Source organism: Engystomops pustulosus, chromosome 5 (assembly GCF_040894005.1).
Source record: "Engystomops pustulosus chromosome 5, aEngPut4.maternal, whole genome shotgun sequence".
NCBI lineage: Eukaryota > Metazoa > Chordata > Amphibia > Anura > Leptodactylidae > Engystomops > Engystomops pustulosus.
This window is the reverse complement of record NC_092415.1, coordinates 85317446-85345136: the sequence shown is the minus strand read 5'-3', so window position 1 is coordinate 85345136 and position 27691 is coordinate 85317446. Positions and strand designations below refer to the sequence as shown.

At 43.5% G+C, this 27691-nt stretch overlaps 1 protein-coding gene across 1 annotated transcript; it reads left to right on the top strand.

Moving 5' to 3' along the window:
- Positions 1 to 1282: 1282 nt before the first annotated feature.
- Positions 1283 to 23484, top strand: TXNDC5 (thioredoxin domain containing 5). The gene is made up of 10 exons (XM_072152558.1): positions 1283 to 1564; positions 2806 to 2955; positions 3668 to 3776; positions 6687 to 6783; positions 16019 to 16134; positions 17668 to 17754; positions 19373 to 19498; positions 20159 to 20241; positions 20337 to 20466; positions 22761 to 23484. Exons 1-10 carry the CDS (start codon positions 1383 to 1385, stop codon positions 22881 to 22883), a joined length of 1203 nt encoding a protein of 400 aa, XP_072008659.1. The 5' UTR covers positions 1283 to 1382; the 3' UTR covers positions 22884 to 23484.
- Positions 23485 to 27691: the final 4207 nt, after the last annotated feature.

The window sequence follows — 27691 nt, the reverse complement described above, 5'->3', positions numbered from 1 at the left end:
TTTTTTTTGGTGTTCACCAGATAGCTTAATAATCATGTTATCTTTTTTTTTACGGGTTGATACGATTACGGGGACACCAGACATGAATATTTTTTCTTACGTTTTACTAAATTTGTCAAATAAATCCCTAATGTTGGGAAAAATCTATCATTTTTGTACTGCCGTCTTCTAAGTGGCATAACATTTTAATTTTTTTAGGCTACGGAGCTGGTGGATGGCTTGTTTTTTTCGGGACATATTATACATTTTTCACCAGTATCATTTTGGAGTACATATGTTTTTTTGATCACTTTTTATAGAATTTTTTGTGGGATTGAATAGGTAAAAATCATAATTTTTCAAGGGTTTATAACAGTTTTTTTTTAACGGCGTTCATCGTACGGGTTCAATAATTATGTACTGTTATTCATACGGGTTGTTACAGACGCGTTGATACTATATATGTGGGTTTTGTGTTATGTTTTAGACTTTTTTTTAGTTATATGCATATTGCAGCAAAGGCTTACTGGTAACACCCGCGATCGATGCCAGCAGCAAAGCTGCCGGCAGCCTCAAAAAGATAGCGGTGCATGGGCGCCGCCATCTTACCTGGGTTCGCTGCTCCCCGTGACGTCATCGGGGAGCGGCAATCCGTCTCCATGGTAGCCTCCAAAGACCCGAGGTTATTTCGCTTTAACCCCTTCATTACAATGTGCTAATATTACATTGTAATGATTGAGGAGGAAAATCCCCCTATACTGCCATACTGTAGTATGGCAGTATATGATAGGATCGATCAGACAACCTAGGGTTAAAGTACCCTAGGGAGTCTGAAAAATAGTAAAAAGAAAAATTAAAAAAAAGTTAAAAAAAATTATAATAAAAAAACCTAAAATTTCAAATCACCCCCCTTTCCAACTGACATAAATATAAATAAACAGTAAAAATCAGGAACACATTAGGTATCAACGCGTCCGAAAATGCCCGTTCACACAGCTCTTTACATGGAAAAATAAAAAGTTATAGATTTTTGAAGGGGAGTAAAAAATGAATGAAAAAAGGCTGCAACACAAAGGGGTTAATAAAGTAGCTTAGCCTTCAGTATCTTGTTCCCAGTAGAAGATGGCACACATTTGAAATCAACACAATATGGCCTGAGGGAATTGTAGAAACTAAAATGTGAGTAATGAGGAACAGTGTGACATAAGAGGCTGCAGGGGTGACATCTCCCTGTCACCCGGGGCTGTGGTAATACACCTGGCCTGTCTCCTCCTTCTCTTCCCGCCCTGATAAGCCTGACTCTTCCTCCTCCTCCTCCTCTCTCGTCTCTCTCCTCGGCCTGTGCAGTGTCTCCTCCTCCCCTTGTACGGGCCAGGCCTCACACTGCCGTCTTACCCGGAAAGATGATAGCGAGCCGGTTCGTAGTTTTGCCATGGCTGCTGCTGGTGGTCGTGTCCGGGGAGCTGGCGGAGCAGCAGCAGGAGGAGGAGGAGGAAGACCCGCACAGCAAGCACCTCTACTCTGCCGACATGTTCAGCCATGCCATCGGAGAGGCGCCGCACTTCATCATGTTCTTCGCCCCCTGGTAATGGAGCAGACAGTGTGCAGCATGGTGGCAGGCCCCTCACCCTGATGGCATTGTGCCCACTGGCAGACCTGCGCCTTCTCTTATCTGTCAGTACACAGGAGGCAGAGATTGTGTCCCCAAGTTATTGGCAGGAGCTGCTTATCCCCTGGGCCTGTGTTTCTCCAGCTGTATGATGTGACTGTAGTAGTATGTGACTGTCCATGTAGTTGTATGGCTGCGGCCTGGATATGTAGGTCCCAGGGTCTGCTCCTCATTACTGGGTGGATGAGCTGCTGACGTGGCTCTGGGCTCTTTGCATTAGGTTACGTTTGCTTAGAGGGTTGGTCCTTGTAAGAAGGGGGTGATGTCTGGGTGCTAGGTGTGACATCCGCTGTTCTCTTCTGTGTCTTGTAGAGGGAATGAGGAAACCCCTCATCATAACCTCAGGCCTGATCTACATATGTGTGCACATAAAAAACTGATTTCTATATTTACGGATGTTCAGTCTTCTTGGTTAGTTTGCTGTCACATTTTATAGGTCAGAGACCTGTAGCTACAAAGAAAGACTGATAAAGACTCTCGGTCCTTAGGCCTCCTGGGGTGAAATGGATGTGGGTAAACTATGACTGTGTATAGTAACAGCACTGTGAATGAGATGGAACTAAATCCCATGCATATGCTGTGCCGATGGGGATAGGGTAAAGCTGTTAAAACTGTGCATTTACTTTACTGTGACCATTTCTGGGGGGGGGGGGGGGCAGTGGCAGTGAATTGTCTAGCATATGGCTAGTATGTATAGCACATGGCTAGTATGTATAGCACATGGCTAGTTTGTGCCCACAATATCCAGTCCTCTCGTTTCTGACATTTGTGATCCCGGTAAGAACATAGTACGGGCACACTACTTTTCTAGTGTTGCTGCCATCTGTCCAGTTGGTGCTTCTCATATTGAATGTTAAGGCTCCCCATACACCGGAGAGAGCTTCATGCATAGTCGGCAGCAGACAATGACGTGGCAGTAGGCATTGCTCCGGGCTCTGTGTCTTCATTTTGCCAATCTTTCTAGGTGGCCAGGTTGATAATAGCAGTATAAGTGATATGCAAGCAATATCTATCCTGTTAAAACCCCTTTAGGATAGTTTATTAAATATATTCTGAAGATTACCCAGCTGTCCTGGCACTGTCTGAAGTTGACCATTCACAGTTGTTTCCTTGAAAACCAGGAATAACTGTTATATTCACAACGTGTCTATTTTCAGGTGTGGGCACTGCCAGCGTCTCCAACCAACCTGGAATGATCTAGGAGACAAGTACAACAATATGGAAAAGGCGCCATGTTATGTTGCAAAGGTGGATTGTACAGTTGATAACAAGATCTGCTCGGACAATGGTGTTCGTGGATATCCCACGTAAGTTGATTTTATTTTTTTTCCCCCTTTTTATTTGTAGATGGACAATATTCAGGTTGTGAAGCTCTTTACAGATGGGTTGCAGTGGGGCACATACTTCTGCCTATAGCGTCTTTTTCCAATGTAAATTGTAGATCACCTGCTTCAAAAAGATTAAAGGAAATCTACAATCAAAATCCATCATGATAAAACCAGAGAGACTTACTCAAAGATTCAAAAACTGTGACCCGGTTACCTTCTTATATTTCTTATCCATGGCCTCCCTCCTTCTAAAATCAACTTTTATAATTATGCAGATGAGCCAGAGGCTACCCTAGCCCCTCTTTGATCTGGCTTTACAGGCTCTTGCACTCTCTCACCCTCCCTACACCTTCAATTATAGCAGCTAGAATGATCTGGGCTGCTGTGCTATTGCTATAAATAATGGGACTGCCTGACTGAGGGGGCATAACAATAGAGAGAACTGCACCTAAACAAAATACTGAAGATGTTGCTTCTTCTACTTTGTTCCTGAGAGGAAAAGCAGCACCTGAAATGTTTTTGGGAAAGAAGAATCAAAACTAGAAATTTGGCTGACGCTGTGCCCTTCCCCATAGCTGTTTGTCACCTTTTTGCTTGCTTTGAAGATTTTCCCACCATCCTTTCCCGTGTATAATATATAGTTTATTGACGTGCAGTGACTAGTAATACTTCCTCTCATTGTTCTCCACAGTCTTAAACTGTTTAAACCAGGCCAAGAAGCTGTGAAGTACCAGGGCGCAAGAGATTTCCAGACTCTGGAGAATTGGATGCTGCAGACTCTAAATGAGGAGCCAGAAGAGGTGAGTGTCCAGGAAACAATCCTTCCTGATGCCTCTTACATGCTCAATGAGCTCAATTATTACATTTATTCTGTACTATATTTATAATATCTTACTATATTTTAGTTACCATATATATACTCGAGTATAAGCCGAGGCCCCTAATTTTACCACCAAAAACTGGGAAAACCTATTGACTAGAGTATAAGCAGAGGGTGGTGAATGCATTGGTCACAGACCCCCCCCCCCCCAGTATATAGCCAGATTGCCCCCAGTAGTATACAGCCAGCCCAGCTTGCCCCCAGTAGTATACAGCACTGCCCCCAGTAGTATACAGCGAGCCCAGCATTAAAAAAAACAAAACAAAAAAAAAACTTATATACTCATCCTCCGATGGCCCCGATGCGTAGCGCTGCTCGTCTTCAGGCTTCCGCGCCCGTCTTCTTTCTTCTGCTGGGCGCCGCCATTGTTCTCTCCCGGCAGGCGCATAGTATGATGGGCCGCTGCTGACGTCATGCTAGGCGCCGCCCAGGAGAAAAACAATGGCGGCGACCTGCAGAAGACGGGCGTGGATGCCTGAAGACGAGCCGCACGGACATGGGGGGGAGCAGCGCTACGCATCGGGGCCACCGGAGGGGGAGTATATAAGTTTTTATTATTTTTTTAAGTAATTTTTACTTTCGTATTGACTCGTGTATAAGCCGAGGGGACGTTTTTCAGCACATTTTTTCTGCTGAAAAACTCCGCTTATATACGGTACTAATTGATTCATTAGAGCAAAGATGGTGACATCCCAGGGTTACATGAACCAATAAAGAAAAGCAGTAATAGTTCCGGCTCTTCTATTCATGGGTAGTTTTGTAATTTCCCACAGGCTTCCTTCTTGTGTGAGGGAGATGTATGAAACTTCCTTGTTGGTGAATTATCAGATACTACGTAAAGGCATTGTCAGGTCTTGTATGTCTATTTTAGTAAAGCTTTGTATTATCCATGCAATAACCATATTAATATGTAGAAAAGTTGTTATTAAAAAAAAGTATTTAAAATTATCATGGAAAATACCATCCACGGGAACAGAAGGGTTTAGATCTACTGTTGGCTTGCTTTTGCTATGTTGGGGACGATTTTCCAATGGTGTTAAATAATTTGTGCAAATTTGGATTAGATGATCTGAAAGGTAACCCGGCACCAGATATGTGATCTTTAGATGGTGACAGGTTCCTATAGCCTATGCCAGTGGTGGCGAACCTATGGCACGGGTGCCAGAGGTGGCACTCAGAGCCATTTCTGTGGGCACTCAGACCATCACTCCAGGAGTTCACCAAATAGGACCAAATCTTCCTGCAGTCCCAGACAACGTAAGCAACACTTTATTGGCTGTTTGGAAAAATGAGAAGGTGTTGACAAAACTGCCTTATCTTTGGAGCTCATCCTGCTGGACCCCCCATTCTTTCCCTACAGAGAGACCCTGGAGCGATGCTATAACGAGATTCTGAATTTGCCCTCCTTCTTTAACTGTATTGATGGATTTTGGTTGTAGTTTGGGCACTCTGTCTCCAAAAGGTTCACCATCACTGGCCTATGCTGTGCTAATTTTAAAAATGCCTTTGTCAGCATTCTGAATCATTTCAGCAGTTTATAATAGTTTAATTTACATTACCTGGTCCCCTGCCAGCAGCATGTGGTGAGTCCCTGGCAGAGGGGGCATCTGTATCCTGTGTGCATGTCTCATTCTCCTCTCCTCCACACTCATGCAGTACCCCCCTCCATTCTTATAGTATGGGGGTGAGCTTTCAATTTTTTTTTTTCCTTTTTTTTTTTTTTTTGCTTGCTCATTATACAAGATGGCTTCTTACAGTTGATAGACTGCTATAACCTAGAAAGAGTGCCGTCTAGTTAAAAGGCATCTACCATCAGTTTTACTGATGGTGGCCTAGCATTTCTAAGATGTTCCTGAGGAGCTATGCTCCTCAGGAGTTCTTTTATTATCACTGTATATGGTCGCAGTCGCGATGTATACAGTCAAACAAATTTTGCTAATCAGTCTGTGGTGCTCTGGCTACATCACTGGAGCACCTCGGAGCGCCTTGTGCTATAACTTATTCACTCCCCCTGTCAGTGGAGAGAATACATTTATAATGCAAGGCGCTCCAGTGATGCATCCAGGCTAATTAGAATAATTATTATAACTCTATATTTCCGCAACTAGTGTATAGAGTTTATGATACTTGGGATACGTCTACCATCAGTAAAACTTTTAACAGGACCTGTCATGCCAAATCGGCCTGTATCAGGTATTATTCGCGGCCCCGATGTTTAAAAATAAATAAATATTATACTTCTACTGGACGTGAGTCCAATTTTAACAATAGATATCTCCAGTTCTCTTAAGCATCCATGCGCAATCTATTTATATATTAAAGAGTAGAATCTACTGTTTAATATGACACGAGAATTGTGTTCCTACATGCGAGGGTTCAGGAGATGTAAGTGCCCCTCTCCAGCCTGTCAGCTGAAGGCAGAATTTAGAAGAAGCGGCAGGAGACTTTCACTTTGCAGAAGTACATGCACCCTCTGCATCTGTAGCTGAACATGGGAAAGGGTGATAGAATAATGCTCTACATATTTATAACATATTTTGGTAAAAGTTACTAATTTAAAAAAAAAAAAGCAAATCTTAAGCTGCTTTTTCACAATTGTAGTAAATGTTTGCCAAAGAAAAAAAGATGTAATTAATAAAACTATCCTATCAAGTTAGTCTTGCATGTCATGAAAACAAAAAAGTAAATTTTTTTATGTCAAGCTTTTCCAGAGTCTTCGTCATTTAAAGAAGCACATAACAGAACATCAACAATTGACCTGGACATTCAGGCACCAATGACAATGAGTCACAAAGGGGTTAAATTAATTGGCTACCTTCTTTTCTTTTAGGAACATAACGTTGAACAGGAAGCCCCCAAAGCTCCAGAAGCCAGGCTGGGTTTATATGATCTTGCCTCATCGAACTTCAAGGATCATATAGCTCAAGGTAATTCCTACATGTAGTGCTCCCTGCATGGAATACCTGTTGTACATTGTACGCTAACCATGTTTTCATAGAGCTCTTTGTTCTCGAGTGCAATATGAAAGGTGAATCTAGTTAAAGGGGTTATCCGGGACAGCCACCACTAAAAGGCAAAAATGAGGTTACAAGGATTGTAATTAGAGATGAGCGAACATGCTCGTCCGAGCTTGATGCTCGTTCGAGCATTAGCGTACTCGAAACTGCTCGTTGCTCGGACGAATACTTCGCCCGCTCGAGAAAATGGCAGCTCCCGCCGTTTTGCTTTTTGGCTTCCAGAAAAAGAGCCAATCACAAGCCAGGAGACTCTGCACTCCACCCAGCATGACGTGGTACCCTTACACGTCGATAGCAGTGGTTGGCTGGCCAGATCAGGTGACCCTGGGATAGACTAGCCGCTGCCCGCGCTGCTCGGATCATTCTGTGTCTGGATGCCACGAGGGAGAGAGCTGCTGCTGGTCAGGGAAAGCGTTAGGGTGTTCTATTAGCTTACTGTTAGGCAGGAGTGATTCTCCAAGAACCCAACAGCCCTTCTTAGGGCTACAATAACGTTCTACTTTTTTTTTTTTTTTATTTGCATCTAGTACCATTTTGTGAGGAATTAGCAGGGGGACTTGCTACCGTTGTGTTTAGCTCTTAGTGGCACACATATCCACCTCAAACACCAAAGTGGGAAAATTTAGTAGGGGTTGGATTTCAATTAGGCACAGTCTGCCATTTGTCCTTTTTTATTTTACGTTTATTTTGTTTAATAACTCAGTGTCATCTCATCTGGCATAGTAGTGTGCTTTCATACTTGGCTAGAAAATAGCCATAGGAGAATCCAAACGGCTTACGCCTACAGTAGCGTTATATATTTGATTTCTGGTTGATCTGCTGGTGGCTGTACTTGCTGCAGTGCATCTACTAGCCAATTGTGAGCAATTTGTAGTGAGACTTGCGACCGCTGTGTTTTGCGCTTAGTGACGCACATATCCATTGCAAAGACCGAAGTGGGAAAATTTAGTAGGGGTTGGATTTCAATTAGGCACAGTCTGCCATTTGTCCTTTTTTATTTTACGTTTATTTTGTTTAATAACTCGGTGTCATCTCATCTGGCATAGTAGTGTGCTTTCATACTTGGCTAGAAAATAGCCATAGCAATAGGATAGCATCGTTTGGTTTTAAAAACTCAAAAACACAAAAGAAAAAAAAAAAAACACAAAAAAAAGTTAAAAAAAAATTAAAGCTATAACTCTCATTTTAAAAATGTTTAACCCGAGGGCTAGGGGTAGAGGACGAGGGCGGGGACGTGGGCGTCCAACTACTGCAGGGGTCAGAGTCCGTGGTCCTGGCCGGGGTGAGACACCACCTGCTTATGAGGGAGCAGGGGAGCTACACTCCCTAGGTTCATGTCTGAAGTTACTGGGACTCGTGGTAGAGCACTGTTGAGGCCAGAACAGTGCGAACAGGTGATGTCGTGGATTGCTGACAATGCTTCGAGCAATTTGTCCACCTGTCAGTCTTCCACGCAGTCCACCCATGTCACCGAAATCGCCACTCCTCCAGCTCCTGCACCTCAGCCTCCTCCCCCCCAGTCTGCCCCCTCCCAGGAAAATTTGGCATTTGAACCGGCATACTCTGAGGAACTGTTTTCTGGACCCTTCCCACAGTCACAAACCACTTGTCCGGTTGCTGCTGAGCAATTTTACGATGCCCAGGTTTTCCACCAGTCAGTCTGTGGGTGATGATGACCTTCTTGACGTAGTGGAAGTGTGTAAAGAGGTGTCCGACGATGAGGAGACACGGTTGTCAGACAGTGGGGAAGTTGTTGTCAGGGCAGGAAGTCCGAGGGGGGAGCAGACTGAGGGATCGGAGGATGATGAGGTGACAGACCCAAGCTGGGTTGAGAGGCCGGGTGAACACAGTGCTTCTGAGACGGAGGAGAGTCCTCGACCAGAACAGGTTGGAAGAGGCAGTGGTGGGGCCAGACGGAGAGGCAGGGCCAGAGCTGGTGCATCAGCGCCAAATGTGTCAACTAGTGAAGCTCCCGTGGCAAGGGCTCTTGCGGCGAGGGCTAGATCTTCAGAAGTCTGGAGGTTCTTTAAGGAAACACCGTATGACCGACGGACTGTGGTGTGCAACATTTGCCAAACCAGGCTCAGCAGGGGTTCCACCACTACTAGCTTAACTACCACCAGTATGCGCAGGCATATGAATGCTAAACACCCCACTCAGTGGCAACAAGCCCGTTCACCTCCGGCCGTGCACACCACTGCTCCTTCCCCTGTGTCAGCTGATAGTCAGCCCCCTGCCCAGGACCCTGCCACAAAAACCCCATCGTCGCCTCCACGATCCTCCACAGCATCCACCAGCGTTCAGCTCTCCATACCCCAGACGCTGGAGCGGAAACGCAAATATAGTGCAACCCACCCGCACGCCCAAGCCCTTAATGTGCACATCTCCAGATTGCTTAGCCTGGAGATGCTGCCCTATAGGCTAGTAGAGACCGAGGCCTTTCGCAACCTCATGGCGGCGGCCGCCCCTCGGTATTCGGTCCCCAGCCGCCACTACTTTTCCCAATGTGCCGTCCCAGCCCTGCACCAGCACGTGTCAGACAACATCATCCGTGCCCTGACCAACGCCGTTTCTGACAAGGTCCACCTGACCACGGACACGTGGACGAGTGCTGCCGGGCAGGGCCACTATATATCGCTGACGGCACATTGGGTTAACTTGGTGGAGGCTGGGAGCGAGTCTGACCCTGCGGCTGGTCATATACTGCCGACGCCGAGGATTGCGGGGCCTACCTCGGTCCAGGTGTTTCAGGCCTACTATGCCTCCTCCTCCTCCCACCCCCTCCTCCACCTCCTCCTCCGAACTACCATCCGTGGGCACGGCGCCATCAGTCGGTAGCTCTAGGCACAGCAGCAGTGCCGTCGCTAAGCGACAGCAGGCGGTGCTCAAACTGCTGAGCCTAGGCGATAAAAGGCACACCGCCCAAGAGCTATTACAGGGCATCACGGCGCAGACTGATCTGTGGCTGGCACCGCTGAACCTGAAGCCAGGCATGGTTGTGTGTGACAGCGGCCGTAACCTGGTGGCGGCTCTGCAACTCGGCAGACTGACACATGTGCCATGCCTGGCCCATGTGTTAAATCTGATAGTTCAGCGTTTCCTCAAGACATACCCCAATCTGTCTGATTTGCTCACGAAGGTGCGCCGCATCTGTGCGCATTTCAGGAAGTCCAGCACAGATGCTGCCACTCTCAGGGCAGCGCAGCGCCGCCTCCAACTGCCCGCTCACCGACTGTTGTGCGACGTGCCCACGAGGTGGAATTCAACACTGACCATGTTATCCAGAGTTTACCAGCAGCGCCGAGCGATTGTAGACTGCCAGATGTCAACTTCCACCAGAACTGGTAGTCGGGTCAGTCAGCTTCCTCAAGTCTACAATGAGGAGTGGACGTGGATGTCTGATATCTGTCAGGTGCTGAGTAACTTTGAGGAGTCAACACAGATGGTCAGTGGCGATGCCGCCATCATCAGCCTCACCATCCCGCTGCTTGGCCTGTTGAAAAACTCTCTGATCAGCATGAAGTCGGAAGCTTTGCGCTCGTCACAAGAGACGGGGGAAGAAGATTCCCTTGTTGATAGCCAAAGCACCCTCAGGTCTGTTTCTCAGCGCATATCGGAGGAGGTGGAGGTGGAGGAGGATGAGGAGGAAGAGGAGGAGAATGTTGGCGAGACACGAGGGGACCATTGTTGAGTCCTTCACTGTTCAGCTTGTATGGGCAGAAGAAGAGGAGTTGGAGGAGGAGGAAATGGACAGTCAGGCCAGTGAGGGGAGTGAATTCTTACGCGTTGGGACTCTGGCGCATATGGCAGATTTCATGCTAGGCTGCCTATCCCGTGACCCTCGCGTTCAAAGAATTTATTCCAGCACCGATTACTGGGTGTTCACTCTCCTGGACCCACGGTACAAGCAAAATCTTTCCACTCTCATCCCTGCAGAGGAAAGGAGTGTGAGAATGCATGAATACCAGCAGGCCCTGGTGCACAAGCTGAAACAGTATTTCCCTTCTGACAGCGCTAGCGGCAGAGTGCGTAGTTCTGCGGGACAAGTAGCGAGGGAGAGTAGGCGAGCAGGCAGCTTGTCCAGCACTGGCAAGGGTACGCTTTACAAGGCTTTTGCCAGCTTTATGTCACCCCAGCAAGACACTGTCACCTGTCCCCAGTCTCGGCAGAGTAGGGCTGATCTTTACAGAAAGATGGTGAGGGAGTACGTAGCTGACCATACCATCGTCCTAAATGATCACACAGCTCCCTACAACTACTGGGTTTCAAAGCTGGACATGTGGCACGAACTGGCGCTGTACGCCTTGGAGGTTCTTGCCTGCCCTGCCGCTAGCGTCTTGTCCGAGCGGGTTTTCAGTGCAGCTGGTGGCATCATCACCGATAAGCGTACACGCCTGTCGACTGACAGCGCTGACAGGCTGACGCTTATTAAGATGAATAAAGCCTGGATTTCTCATAATTTCCAATCTCCACCAGGTGAAGGAAGCTCAACCTGAATAATTGATCCACTCCTCCTCCTCCTCATTTTCCTCCTTCTCCTCCTCTTTGTACAGTAAAGCAGAGGAAACTGGCTATTTTTTGACAGGGCCCACTGGCTCTAGCTATAGTACTTTATGCATTTAAATTTTCTGGAGGGCCACCTACCCGGTCCTCTGTTTTAAACAATTTTTGGGAGTGCCACATATAGGCACTCAATCTATTCCATTTTTCTGGAGGGCCACCTACCTGCTCCTCTGGTTTGAAAAATGTTTGGGACTGCCACATACAGGCACTATCCAAATTAAATTGTCTCCATAGCAGCCTCCACACGTTGTCTCCATTGCTACCTCCAAAAGTCGTCCATATAGCTGCCTCCATACATCGTCCCTTTATCAAACGAGGTGTGTCAGGCAGAAATTTGGGTTGTTTTCATGGATTCCACATCAAACTTGTTAACTTTGTCGCCACCCTGCTGTGTTATCCACAAAATATACTGGCAAACTTTTATCATTTACCAATATTATTTCAGCGCTTCTTGCGCATCTGTTTACATTCCCCTCACCCGGCATATCCTAAACTTATAAGAACGCTACTACACTTGATCTTATACAAAAGGTTCTTAGAAGTGCTGTTTGGGGAGTAGCCTAGAGACAGGGGCTTGGATTGGCGAAAGCTCGCCTGGCAGCGGAGCGCCAGCTCCATGCGCATCAGCCGCTTCTTGCGCATCTGTTTACATTCCCCTCACCCGCCATATCCCAAACTTATAAGAACGCTGCTACACTTAACTTGGTGCAGGCTGGGACCGAGTCTGACCCTGGGGCTGGTCATATACTGCCGACGCAGAGAATTGCGGGGCCTACCTCGGTCCAGGTCTCAAAGGCCTACTATACCTCCTCCCAACCCTCCTCTACCTCCTCCTCCTCCGAATTACCATCCGTGGGCATGGCGCCATCAGTCGGTAGCTCTAGGCACAGCAGCAGTGCCGTCGCTAAGCGACAGCAGGCGGTGCTCAAACTGCTGAGCCTAGGCGATAAAAGGCACACCGCCCAAGAGCTATTACAGGGCATTCCACATCAAACTTGTTAACTTTGTCGCCACCCTGCTGTGTAATCCACAAAATATACTTGCAAACTTTTATCATTTACCGATATTATTTCAGCGCTTCTTGCGCATCTGTTTACATTCCCCTCACCCGGCATATCCCAAACTTATAAGAACGCTACTACACTTGATCTTATACAAAAGGTTCTTAGAAGTGCTGTTTGGGGAGTAGCCTAGAGACAGGGGCTTGGATTGGCGAAAGCTCGCCTGGCAGCGGAGCGCCAGCTCCATGCCAAGATCCAACTAACATAGTTTTAACTGCAGCACCTTTAATCTACTACTAGTTCACTGCCTCCATACATGGTCCCCTTATCAAACGAGCTGTGTCAGGCAGAATTTTGGGTTGTTTTCATGGCTTCCATGTTAACTTTGTCGCCACCCTGCTGTGTAATCCACAAAATATACTGGCAAACTTTTATCATGTACCGATATTATTTGAGCGCTTCTTGCTCACCTCCTTTGGTTCCTCTCTGCCACCCATTGGTTTGAAGCCTGAGTCCATTTAGGGTATGTCGCCATGCCACTCTGTAGCCTGCTGCCGCTGCCTCTGCATGCCGTCCCCTATAGTGTCAGGGTCAATTATTGCATGTTTTAGATGCTATCTAGCTTCATTCTGTCACTCTGTCATGGCCATGCTGTTGCCCATAATTTTGGCATAATGGTGCGATTAAGCAGCCTCATAGGCATCCATGCATGCTGCCCCTGCTGTTTCCTGTCCATTTCCGTGGTGTTTCCATCCTTTTCTGAGGTTCCCAGGTGTTTGGCCAAGCTTCCCTGTGCAGAGCCTTGGTCCCCTTTGAAAAATGCTCGAGTCTCCCATTGACTTCAATGGGGTTCGTTATTCGAGACGAGCACTCGAGCATCGGGAAAAGTTCGTCTCGAATAACGAGTACCCGAGCATTTTAGTGCTCGCTCATCTCTAATTGTAATGCCTATACAGTATATAGTTGGATGAAAAACTGGTAAAGTCCAACCCATTGTAACTAAACTGATAAACCCCAGTTGCACTATTTGTTTTCTCCTTGTGATGTTGGGAATGATGACGATGCAGTGAATGTTATCACTATTAGTGGTTTAGATGATATTAGTATTGTGTCAATATACTGTATACCACGAATAGTGATAACATTCACTTGGGTACCCAAGACTGTATAGTATATTGTTTTCTAACTTTTGTGTGTGTGTGTGATGGGGTGTTTTGTGTTTTATGCACCTTAACGACCTGGCCCTTTTTTTTTTTTTTTTTTTTTTACGTTTTTTCACTTCCATTTTTCACTCTCCAGCTTCAAAAATCAATAACTTTTTTTTTTTTTCCCCCACGTAAAGAGCTGTGTGATGGCTTGTTTTCTGCGTAACAAATTGCACTTCATAGTCATAGTATTTAATTTTCCATGACGTGTACTGGGAAGCGGGGGGGGGGGGGGGAGAATTCCAAATATAGTGAAAAAAACCGTATTTGCGCAGTTTTCTAATGACATGTCTACTTTATTCTTTGGGTCGGTGCGATCACGGGGATAACAAATTTGTATAGGTATTATAATGTTTTCATACATTTACAAAAATTAAAACCTGCAAATTTTTTAGATTTTTGCCATCTTCTGGCGCTAATAACTTTGGTGTATGGAGCTGTGGGTGGTGTCATTTTCTGCGACTTCTGACATTTTCAATGCTGCCATTTTTAAAACTGTACGACCTTTCGATCACTTTTTCTAGAAACTTTTTTAAAATGGCAAAGTGCTATTTTCAACTTCGGGACGCTATTTTCCGTTACGGGGTTACATGGAGTGAAAACCCGTTATTAAATTTTGATTGGGCATTCTCGGACGCTGCGATACCTAATGAGTTTGATTTTTACTGTTTATTTATATCAGTTCTAGCGAAACGGGGGTGATTTGAATTTTTAGGTTTTTTAATTACTAGCCGAAACGCGCGACGGGGCGGCAGTCATCCCCGGACATCGGATCTATCACCTAATCAATACTTGGTAAGGACTGGTTCCACCTTGTTTTAAACAGTTTCGTTTTGGTTTATTGAAATGGCTCAAACGTTTATTATGCTAGCACTTGCGCTATACCTACATTGAACAACACTATATGTAGCCATATATCCCTACACACCAGCCCTCCTTTATAATGTATTACATTTGATATCTTTCTCAGTATGTCCAGGCTTTGACTGCCTTTTGCCGCTGTACACCATCATTTCAATCCTGCCTTTTGGCTATCTTTACTTTTAAACTGTGATTTTTTTTTTTTTTTTTTTTTTATGTACATAACTGTTCGAAATAGAGTAAATTTTTTACCTGACCATTTATGTATTTCAAGGCATGCCTTCTGTACGTATAGGCCCACGTTTTTCAAAAACTGCAAACTGCCTGTGTAGTGTGCAGGGAGCGCCATATTCTGGGTTTCTGGCACACGTTCTTCATGAATATGGCACCCTCTGCACTTCTTCAACAAAGTGCACCGCTTTTATTTTTTTTGGGGCGCTCTTTTAATATAGGGCGTGCAGCACACTTCTGAGGACTTTGCATGATAAATTTGGCGCATTGGCCAACTTTGAATGCCCCTTTCAGTGCAGCTGGGACACAAATTTGTCTTGGACACTTCTTAAATACACGTGCAAGCGCTGAAATTGTGCAAAGTCAGGCAGAAGACTTTAATAAATCTGGGCTATAGGGTTTCTCATAGCTTGCTCAGTGTTACAATGAAATGACGCATGGCTTCATTGATGATTTTTTTAGTATCTTATAACTTCATCTCACATCAGATAGTTATCGTTGCTTCTCTCACAGCCTTCCATGACTAGCAGTGTCCATATATAGGATGCAATCTTGTGATAATCTCTAACTAGAAGGCCCCTACATGTGGCACAACTGCCTGAGTTGCAAAACTTGGAACAGGTCCTTTTTCCCTGCCCAAATCTGAAGACAAACAGGCCACAAGCAGGTTCTCTTTAAAATATCCATATTTTATCTCACTTTAACTGGAGAAACCTGTCATGAAAATGAACCCACCCAAAAAAAAGACTTCTTTAAAGGGGTTTGCCCATGAACGAAAGTTCTCTAATTTTAATCCCCTAGTCAACTCAATGACTCTCAGCTCTGCTAACTCGCCTATAACACCTGTTATTTTATCCTGAGTATATGTAAAAATCTAATCTTCATGGGGATACTGCTTTAAAAACTGATTTAAAAAGCACTACCCTAAATGGTTCCTTTCCGTGGCTGCAATGTTACAAAAATCTGTTTGTAAACCAATATGCAACAATATGTGAGTCATTCACACTAATTGAGTCCTGCATATTAAATCTTACTTGCTTTGCCCTGCCTCCTTGTTTCTGATAAACAGATCTTACTGCTATGTGGAACATTGAGAGTTCTGTTAAATCATTGGGCACTTAGTTGTGTGTCCAGGATGACATCTAAGGTCCTGTAACGTCTACCTCGTGTATGTATCTGATCACAAGATATCACAGAATCCTGCATGGAGGATGGAGAAGTGTAGGAGTTCATGTCAAGTCAAAATGCTGTGTGGCTTTACATATAACTGTTTACTTTTTGTAGGAAATCATTTCATCAAATTCTTTGCGCCTTGGTGTGGACACTGCAAATCTTTGGCTCCTGCATGGGAACAGCTGGCATCATCTTATCAGAATTCTAATACTGTCAAGATTGCAAAGGTGTGTGGTAAACATCACAAAAGTGAATAGAATATATAATGTGTGTGTATATATAATATATATATATATATATATATCTCCTAGGAAGGGAGAATATACTTTCCAGAATTCCTAGAATAATTCCAGGGCACAATACATTTACTTAAATTGGATAAACCTTTTTTGCTTTTCAAATTGTCCATCCTCAGAATTAAGTTCTTATTAATAGATTATACAGTAGCTTACTAAATAAGATGGGAAGGAAAGAAGGGCACACTGTATTGTATTAACATTTGGATGGATTGTAAAATCTGGCACCATTAGAAATGATACTTGAAGCTTTAGGGTCCTATAATATAAGTTGCATAGTTAGTGCTAAGGGGGAGCTGTTGTCTCTCCTTGCTTAGGGACATAATTGCCATTTCTCTAGCTATGCTCCTATTGTCAGCTATCTCTGCCATTGCTGGAGTACAGCGACTTTCAGTCACAGCCGTTTTTCTGCTTCATTCACTGTTGCACGTTTTTTGTACTTCTGTGCATCCATCACAGGAACTGCCTGTGGGGATGTTACCATGTACACACCAGGATGCAGGAAGGTGTTAATGTTTCACATTCAAGAGCTGCATTAAGTCTCTAGAGTCACATTTCTAGAGCTCATCTCTATCCCTAACAAATGTGCAAATTATTTTCATATCCTGTTCTACTCTTTAAGTATATGGTTGAAACGCAAACTTATCCCCCAGTTCTGAAAAACAATGGTGCTTTTTTCTATTACTAAAGGGCATTCGCCACAGTCTTATTTTATTTATAGATTTTTACTATCCTATATTACTATATTGATGGAGGGGTGGGGTCTTGCACAGACGAAGGGAAGGGCTTTTTTCCACTGCTGATTTTCATCAGTCTACCATCTGTTTTTCCATCCATCCTGCCATCCTCATAAACTATAGTCCATAAAAACTGCTCTGACTAGGACATGCTCTATTTTTTTTTTTAAAGGGTGGATCTCACTGTCCTTTAATGGATTGGTGCCCATGGCCGTTATATTAAGAAGTACTGCATTTAGTGTAGTCGTGTGCCCCTTGTTCAACAAACTGATGGTGTATGGTCAGTTTTCACTGTTCAAATTTGGCAACTTAAAAAAATAATTGTAATTGCCCTTAAAATAAACCAAACAACCTGATGTGTTCAAAATGTAACCAGCAAACCAAAATGAGCTGTAAAGTGGTTACATCACTGGAAACACATAAGTTATAGACTGAATGTTGTATAACAATTTGCATTGGTACCGTATTTTTCGGATTATAATGCGCACAAAAAATCCTTTTGATTTTCTCAGAAATCAAAGGTGCGCCTTATAGTCCAGTGCTCCTTGTATATAAACCGTACTTACAGACAATAGCTACCTTGAACTGTGCACAGGTCTGCCACCTGCTGGTCAATCATCCTTATAATCTGGTGCACCTTATAGTCCGAAAAATACGGTAGTTACTTCTATACATTTACTTTAACTATAGTTGTGTATTTAACTTTTGCTCTCTCACTTCTATTTAGGTTGACTGTACTCAGCATAATGACCTGTGCTCTGATAATCAAGTCCGTGGGTATCCTACTTTGCTATGGTTTAGAAATGGAGAAAAAGTGAGTAACACTGTATCTTATGTAGAACATTTTAATTGAAGGTGGTGTTACCTTGCTATAGAGCAGTGGTGTAGAATCTATGGCACGGGTGCCAGAGGTGGCACTCAGAGTACTCTCTATGGGCACCCAGGCTGTTACCCTATCACAGAGTTTGCTAAACAAGACTGAAGGCCTCCTCCTAAAGTCCATGGAAACCTAGGACATGTCGGGCTCCGTACCATTTTCAAACGCACACCCTGGCCTATCTGAGACTACCGGAGGAGCGAGAAGGTGTGGACAGAGCTGGCTTTGCGCCAGGCCCCACCATTCTTCATGTTCAGGGGTCCCACGAGGGAAGCTACAATGATTCACCAAATTTCTCTACTTTCTTTCTACTGTATTAGTGTCCTCAGGATGCTGATACCATTGAAAGCTGTGACAGAGCAGCGAGAAATAAGTTACTGCTTAAATTGTGATGTTGACCCTTTTCAGTAAGGAAGCAGGTTTTTGTTGTCGTTTTGGCAGTCAGCCTCTAAAAGATTTGCCCTCACTGCTATATGGTGCGTTCACACGCGGTATGCCCGCCATGTGCTGGAGAGGAGGAGGTGACCCCTGCATAAGAAACAGTGGCGTGTGGCTGCACACTTGGGTAAATATAGAGCATGCTCTATCTTTTCCCGGTGTACGGCGAGGCCATTGCCGTCTATGGGGACGTACACATGGACGCATGTACTGACTTCTGCTTATCCCACCTTTGTAAACTTAGAGGACCTTTCACCACCTCACACATGTGGAGGATCACCATGCCATTCTGTAGGGGCTGCTACGGGATAGCTTTCTAGCCCCCACAATTGCAGATATACGAAATGAGATTTTATCACACATGTGACGTAAATGCAAACTAGATAACATGATGTGAACGCAGATGCAATGTCAACGGAATTCTACCGCAAAAGTGATGTAAACATAAAACATGAGGTAAAAGTATCTACATTACACTTCATTTATTTACCGTTTGGATTTCATTTGTGCTTTTGTGGTGTTTTTTGTGGCATTTGCATCACGTTTACGCCACACAGCGTTCGCAGTGTAATCATGTGGTGTTTGCGTATGTCGCATTTACATATCTTCATGTTTTACGTTGCATTCACATTTACATGCCTTTTATGCGCTGCATTTACATTCACGTGGTATTTACATTATGTTTATATTGCATGTTTCCATCGTGGTCGCATTCCAATTGGTAACATTGCATTTTTGTAAAAGCAATGTCAACAGAATGTTAGCGGATGGTGTGTGTGAACATATGCTAATCTTCTGATACGGTCAGTAGGGAGATGAGAATTTCTTTATAATGCACGCCTCCAGCCCCAGCTCCTCCTCTCTGACCAAAAACAGATTCTAATGGTCAGATCTCAGAACTAATATCACTGCAACCGTAGGGGCTTTAAAAAAAGGGACATGAGAAGCTAAGAGAAAAGCGGATTCTGCCAGAGAGGCTTCCCACCAGTATATCAGTGTGCTTGGTTTATAATCCTTCATCCTGGTGGTAGATTTCCTTTTAAGGTGTCTGCAGTCACATTATTAAGGATGATGTTTCCCTTTAAAATTAACAAGCCTCTGTACGTCATTGTTTCAGGTGGACCAATACAAGGGAAAGAGAGACCTGGATTCCCTTAAAGAATACGCTGAAGGTCAGCTGAAAACTGCAGATGAGGAGGACACTGATGCCCCAGCACAGGCTGAAGAGCCGGCAGTAGTGGAGGTGTGTAGTACAATATGATTACCTGACTGATGTATTCCTAGATTTCCCTACAGCAAATAAGATGGGGATTGTGATCTACTGATGTACATGTCATCTTCTGACAGTACTGGAGCTCTGCTGGATGGAATTCTAGGCTTGTAACGTGGGGAGATTTATCTGTAGTATCAGAGTTTAAACTGAATCAATTTTCTTTTTCTAAACTGCTGTGGGAAAATGAAAGCTGAGCTCTGATTGGTTGCCTTGGGCAACTACAACAGTTCTGCTCTGACACTTCTAATAAATCCCAGACTGGGTAGATTTGAGAGTTCCCTGTTATGGCTGACTGGTTATTGTTATTCTAGGGCTTTTGTCAGTGTAGCTTTCACTGAACCTCTATATACACTGCTAATCCGCTTCTCTATTAATTGTTTTCATAATTCTTCTATGGTAGCAGTAACTTCTGAAATGAAACATGAAATTCTGTTGAAACTTTACTTAAAAACAGCTGAAGAACGATTTCATAAGAATTGTAAATGGAGACTGTATGCTCGACTGAATGAAACTGGGTACATTTAGTTTCTATGTGTAATGGAGGGAATATTTGCTACAGCTCATTAGGACATTAAGCAAACTGTAAATTCATGTTGGTAATCACAAAAATATTTTGTTTTTATGTTTCAGTCTAAAGTTCTGACTCTTACTGAAAGTAACTTTGACCAGACTGTTGCCAAAGGAGTCACTTTCATTAAGTTCTACGCACCATGGTGAGTAGTGAGACTAATGGATTTGAAGGTTCCACATACGTTTTGGGATCTCTTTATTTTCTCATCATATACCATTCTTTTCCCTTTAAATAAAGGTGTGGACACTGTAAACATCTTGCCCCAACATGGGAGGATCTTTCTAAAAAGGACTTTCCTGGTTTGAGTGATGTGAAAATTGCCAAAGTAGACTGCACTGCGGAGCGCTCCCTGTGTAACAGATTCTCAGTAAGTGCAGATCAATATTAACCTACATTGTAACTTCCTAATGATGCCCTGCATATATGTTATTTTATCATTCTGATTCCAATTGCCTCATATTATAGCTGAAAGAGGTACTCCAGGCTCAGCAAGTTATCCCTCGTGGATAGGGGATAAACATGCTGTGATTGGACCAATGCTTTAAACCTCTCCATGCAAGACCATCACCTTATCACTAATTGCCCTCCACCCCTACAAGATTAAAGATGAACAGATCTTCTATGGAAATGATGCCTTGTAGAGACCCAATTCCACATATTAAGTCGACAACCGTATTTGACCTGCTACAGATACTGAACCCACAGTATATAGTCTTTTTTCCCAGCATGTGGATGTGGTGGGTCATCACTCATGGCAAAACCTAGTGGCATTTTGGATACTGTATAATAATAATTAACAGATTACGCAGCGCTGCACAGAGCTTGCCAAATCGGACCACTGTGTTAAGTGATCAGTTCAGAAGGACATTGCTAGACTTTATTGGGGAGATTTAAAAGAAAGTACCGTATTTTTCGGACTATAAGACGCACTGGACCATAAGACGCACCAAGGTTTTAGAGGAGGAAAAACAAGAAAAAATGTTTTTTTCCCCAAATAGTATGCTAAAATATTTAATAAAGTAACTGGGCGGTGCAGTGCAGCCATGTTTCTCTTTAGAGAGGGGCAGGGGCAAGCAGTGGTCACCCCCTCCTCCTCTCCTGGACACTGATGTCTATCTTTAGATAGAATTATGCTGGCACATAGTCGGGGGGTCTCAAGAGTTACAGGGCTGTATAGGTATGAGTATATGTGACAATGGTCACAAGAGCTTACGATCTATGAGGAGGGGACACAGGAGATGACAGTGCTTGTACAATGGTCACAAAAGCTTACAATCTATGAGGAGGGGGCACGGGAGATGACAGTGCTTGTACAATGGCCACAAGAGCTTACAATCTATGAGGAGGAGAGGACACAGGAGATGACAGTCCTTGTACAATGGCCACAAGAGCTTACAATCTATGAGGAGGAGAGGACACAGGAGATGACAGTCCTTGTACAATGGCCACAAGAGCTTACAATCTATGAGGAGGAGGGGACACAGGAGATGACAGTCCCTGTACAATGGCCACAAGAGCTTACAATCTATGAGGAGGAGGGGACACAGGAGATGACAGTCCTTGTACAATGGCCACAAGAGCTTACAATCTATGAGGAGGAGGAGGACACAGGAGATGACAGTGCTTGTACAATGGCCACAAGAGCTTACAATCTATGGGGAGGGGACACAGGAGATGACAGTCCTTGTACAATGGTCACAAGAGCTTACAATCTATGAGGAGGATGAGGGTACACAGAAGGTGACAGTCCCTGTACAATGGCCACAAGAGCTTGGTATGTGGGATAAAGTACTTTTACAAGACAGCAGCCACTACAAACCAGGCAACAAGGGGTTAAGAGTGTGGGAGCAGAGACCCGGGGGAAGGGAGCACTAACACTTATCTGATCCTGTGCTCCAGAGAGAAGTTACAGGTCAGACACATACAGGCTCCTCTTCACACACTCTGCCGCAGCCTTCTTCTTCTGTCTTCACTCTGAGCCTCCCGGGCTACTTACAAGCCAGCGGGGATTGGCCAGAGTCAGTGCCTTTCTCCTCCCCCTCTCTTTCCACTGCTACGCTCCTGTATATCGGTGCCTAGAGGACTGCAGAGCTGGCAGAGCACACGGGGTGCCATCCATTCCCTCCAGCAGTGGAGGGAGAGGAGGAGAGGAGCGCAGCGGCACTCACTGTGCATCCAGGTGCCCTCCTGCAGCTACATCCGGACTATAAGACGCACCACTGTTTTTTCCCCATTTTCTGGGGAAAAAAAGTGCGTCTTATAGTCCAGAAAATACGGTAATTGTGGCATAGTATCTCATGTCAACTGGTTAGAGTCTATCTCTTATTTTTCAAAAAGGCTCTGAAAGTACAGACTAGATTGGTTGCCGTTGCGGACATTCTCTTCCTCCATTTCCTATTGATCTCAATGTTGGGTCAAGGCAGAAAAACAGAACTGTGTTTTGTAAAGGATAAACCCAACACATGTGTGAACTGAGCCATAGCAATACTTGTACACTTTCTTGGGAACCACACACCTATCCTATTGAAGGTTAAATTACAGGATAGGCTAAAAAGAGATGATGACGACGACATCTGTACCAGGAATCAGCTGGGGCACAGTAAATGTTAGTTCTGTTTGTTCACATCGCTGTACTAAATGACTTGAATTTTCCTTCAACAGGTACGTGGCTATCCATCTTTATTACTCTTCCGTGCTGGGGACAAAATTGGTGAACATGAAGGAGCCAGAGATCTGGACACCTTACAGAGCTTTGTCTTGCGTCACTCCAGAGATGAACTTTAAATCTGTCCTAAACCCTATGGGTTTGTGCTACCTGTATGGGCCAAATGGTTACTGAATTACTTACATGCAGTACGAAGGCTACATGTTGGCATGCAACTCCAACCTGTATGGATTATTGGTGACAATGTGTAGCCCTATCCTTGTATTGACAGTTTGTCTACTTTCTGTTCAGTCCTGAAATTGGAGGCCATGTAACAAACTGTCTTTAAGCAGGTCCTCTACACAGACTCCTCAGGATGTATGTTATACCACTACGAGGGAAATTATTGGTTTATAAACTTTTTCTGTGCACAATTTTTACCATTCTGCAACAATTTCTTCCTATTTAGTCAGATATGAAGTGCCTTACTTCCTAGGTTGGTGAGGGATTGTTTTATAGTTGTTGTTTTTTTTTCCCCTTGTCCTCTTCTTCTTTGTGTAGCCAATGCAGTATGGTTTTCGTTTGTATAGAAAAGTTTTGTTATAAATTGTCACCTACCACATTTTTTCTTAAATTGGGGGGGGGGGGGTGTGAAATGACATTGTCTTATGTACTGTTTGAGCCAGACTGTTTCTCATAAATGGGCCATGCTACACCAATAAATGTGGCTGTTAGACAACATTTACATTAGTCCGCATTCTGTGCCAGGAGAGACCCTCTATGAAATACTATGTAGTCTAGTTGACGGTCTTTACAAAGTGGACAGATCTTTACTATGTTTGTATTAACCATGTCTCAAGTTTCTCAATAACAAGCAAGAAAAGGCACCAAGTACAGCAACACAAGTAGAATACAGGGATCCTTTTCTGCACAAAATAGTACGTCACACAGACAGTCCATCATGTCTTCGATTATATGCTGGGGCTGCCCCCCTTTGTGCAGATAGTACAGAATCTCTCTTAAATTATGGATTATATTCATATACTAGCTGTAGCTCCCGGCGTTGCCCAGGATAGTAAATAACTGCTCTTAGCTACAACAAAATGGAATGGGTTAAAAAAATATATTTTATATGTATCTATATACAGCAAAGCCCTGCCTCCTCTCCACACCCACAGGACTGCTTCCCACGTGCCGTTTTTCTCGTGTTTTAAACGCATCCAAAACGAAGGTGGGAGGGGGTTTGTCCAAAACGCATATGCGTTAGGTAGACCCCCTCCTCCCACTTTAGTTTTGGATGCATTTAAAAATGTGAGAAAAACGGCATGTGGCAAGGTGCCCTCAGTGTCTGTGGATTTACATTCAGTTATTCCCCTTCATTCACCAGCCTCTCCATTGTGTGATGCTGCTTTCTGACTGTGAGGGCCACATGTTTCCCGTGGGTGGCAAAATGGTTTTACGTAGGGCGGGTTCAAGCATCACACAGCATGACGGTTTTGTCCGTCTTTTATTTGTCCGTGTGAGGGTTTTTTTTTTTTTTTTTTTTTTCCCCCTTTAAAACATCCGTTATGCTTTTCTTCCATTTTTATATTCACATTCGCAAAGCAAAAAAATTATATTTTAACTGTGAATAGAATACATAACACCTGATTCCCCAGCATCACCAGTGAGGAAAAACATCAGTTTGATCAGTTTTAAAAAAATTTTCAAGGACAATTGCTCAATGTAAGAAACTGAAATGTAAAAACACCTATAGAAAATAATGGTAAGGCTTCAGTGAAAAATCATGGATGAGATAAACACCTGTGAGAGCACTTAAGTTCTAGAATAATATATTAAGCATCTTTAAATATTACAAAATACAACATGCTTCTCTGTTCCAGTATTTTCTAATTTACTAAGCCTAGAATGTTCTTAGCAAATTGGAACCAAGTACTCAATGCTTAGTTAAGATGAGGTTCACAGCCCCGCCCTAGTGATTTATGCCAAATATTGGCTAATTGTATATTGGGATATGGTTAATTTAATAACATCTACCATCATTTAGACTGATATCCAGCATGACAGTAGTTTTTTTATGCAATAATTGGATTGGAACTGTTTTTAGTGCATAAAGAAAGTACATGTAAAAGTAATTTTTATACCAAACAAGATATGTAAATGATCCAGAGGCGCTCAGGTTGATGTTACTGAGCGCCTCTCTGCATCACCGGGTTTTGATTTATACATAGAGATTTTCTATTGGGTTTATATCCGGCCTCTGGGCTGTAACCATTTCATGAACTTTTTTTTGTTGTGTGACGGGGCATTGTCCTGCATGAAAATTACTGGCTCATTGAGTGAAGAAGGAAGGAACCATGTGTTAAAGAAGGTTCTGATATACATTTGCATTTATACCGCTATGTAGCTGCATGAGAGGGCCAACTTCTGCTGCAGAAATTCTCCAAACCACAACACTTTTTCTGTATGTGTCCATAAGCCAAAATGGTTTCAGCGAAAAATCAATATTGCGGGGAAGAAAAACACCAATGTGAAACCACACTTGACTCGTTTCGGCACCTTGACGTACTAATACATGGAGCACAGCTAATCGAGCTTGCGGTAATAGTACATTGTGGACCCGATAAAAGTTCAGCTCTTCACTGGAGCTGAAATGTTGTTAGGAAACATGGGGTTTCGGTGATAATCTACCACTGACAACCCTGTGTACCACCCGCAGTCGAAGCCCCAATGGTGGGTGTTAACCCTTTAACTGGTTCACACACTGTGTCCGATATATCAGACGCAGAACTGATGCAAGCTCAGATCAAGATTGGAGCCGGCTGTGGCATTTAACATGCCTGACAGGGGTCTTTCCCCCACAATGTTCCCCCCGTGCTGTGTTTGGGGGGCATTGCTGTCATGACAACCCAGAAGTCTGATCAGGACCCCAAGGCTGTCCGCAGGTAGTGCATGTCAGATGCCGTCTGTAACAGCAACTTAAAGGCACGGTGTCAGTATCTAAGTCTGGTATCCCCATAATTTACTGAGCCATAGAATAAAGATAACATGATTATTAGTCTATACGGTGAACACCAGTATAGACTAATAGGGAAAATCCAGTATACAATTGACGCTTTTCTACTCCTGCAGTAAAAAAAAAAGTTCATAAATTTCAACAATAGGCGATATGGTAAGACTAGAAAAAACATCTCATCCTGCAAAAAAAATGCCGTCACATGGCCCCAATAAGGAAAAAGCTAAAATTTTATAGCCTACAAAAAGAGACTATGAGGAAACTAATCCTGGCAGCTGCAGGTTCTCCCTTCCCCTGTGTGCCCATAAAACAAGTAACAGCCACATGTGGGGGGTCTCTGTACTTGGGAGTTATTGCGTAATAAATTGTAAGATGGGTTTCCTCTTTTTATCTTTTGAAAATTTGTCAATTTTAGGGCTAAATAAACATATAACCGACAAAATTTGACCATTCTAAATTTCACCTCCATGTTGATTTAATTACTATGAAGATCTTAAGAGGTTAACAATCTTCCTAAAAGCTGTTTCTGATAGGTTGAGGGATGCAGATTCATTTGAAAATGAGTTGATATATAGGGGGTTTTAATGTTAAATATTTAAAGTTTCATTAAAAACAGTCATTATCCCCAAAATAGTAAAATCTGAAAATACGGAAAACCGATATTCGATTTGTAAGCCACGCGACATCAAAATAAATTATCCAGACATTTCAAAATTTAGGAAAATGTAGAAACGGAGCCAGACATATGGGAAATATTAAGCAACTAATTTAGGTGGTAAAACTATATGCCTGAAAACATGATGATCTCAAATTTTGAAAAGGGCAAATTTTTCCAAAAATGTATCACTTTTTTTCTTTTTCTTTTTTTTTTGTAAATAAGTGCAAAACTTATCAGCCAACATTTAACACTTAAATTGAAGTACAATATGTGATTAAAAAATATTCTCATAATCACTTTGTTCAGTAACCGTGTTCAAAAGTTATACCCATATAAAGCGATGCAGGCCAGAATACAAAAAATGCCTTTAACTATAAACTGGCTACGTCCTTAAGGGGTTAAATTTCACAGTCTTTGTCACCTTGGCATTTAAATGCCTGCAGGTAGATTCCCCGCCCCAAAGTATTTTCAGGAGGCTCTGATTGGTGATATGGCAACCCTGGGGGTCTGCTTTAAGACCCCAGGGCTGTCCACAGTACATGCCTGTAAGGTCCTGTCCATTACCAATTGGCTGGTAGGGCTAGTGAATGGCAGTAAAAAGGGGTGGCACCCCTACGGATGTGGCCCTCCAGGGAGTTCCTAGGGATTAGTGAAGTTGGTCACATTAAATTTAGGCAAGTTACCTTACACAACTACGGCATCTACATACAAAGACCAATGTGGGTTAATATAACACAGGTGACCTTATACTATTTTCAGTATTGACAAACAAAAAAACAAGGTTGATTCATTTCAATGAGGTGATCTCCTGGGACTATAAACTTCTAGCTGTGCGGTAAATGGCTTATTGATACAGTCTCTATTGCTCTGGGAATCATTCACATCAGTGATTCTTCACTGAATGGACTTTTTAACACTTCAGTTTTTTCAGGGATCAGTTTAGAATGTGTTCTTTTTTGTGTTCAGTGACAAGATTGGATCAGTGGGAAAAAAACTGGTGTGAAAAAGGCCACTGAAAAGAATGGGTCAGTAAGGCATTGGTGAAAAATCACTGAAGCCAGGAAGAGAAAACCAATCTGTATCTGTCCATAAGCCAAAATGGGTTCAATGAAAAATCACTGATGTGAAAAAAACGCCAATAAGAAACCGCCCTCAGAGTGAAAACAGTCTACCTGTATTCACTATAGCAGTGGTAATTTCAGAAGGTGTTTGGATTGTGACCTTTGAAATTCTTAGTACATTTGGAATACAGACCAGTAAACAGACTCAAAGAG

What these genes read in the sequence shown, in the direction of transcription:
- TXNDC5 (XM_072152558.1), top strand. Translation starts at nt 1,383, where the DNA reads ATGATAGCGAGCCGGTTCGTAGTTTTGCCATGGCTGCTGCTGGTGGTC. An exon ending in TAAATGAGGAGCCAGAAGAG is followed by an intron (nt 3,777 to 6,686) that starts GTGAGTGTCCAG and finishes CTTTTCTTTTAG; the next exon opens with GAACATAACGTTGAACAGGA. An exon ending in CCCTGTGTAACAGATTCTCA is followed by an intron (nt 20,467 to 22,760) that starts GTAAGTGCAGAT and finishes TTCCTTCAACAG; the next exon opens with GTACGTGGCTATCCATCTTT.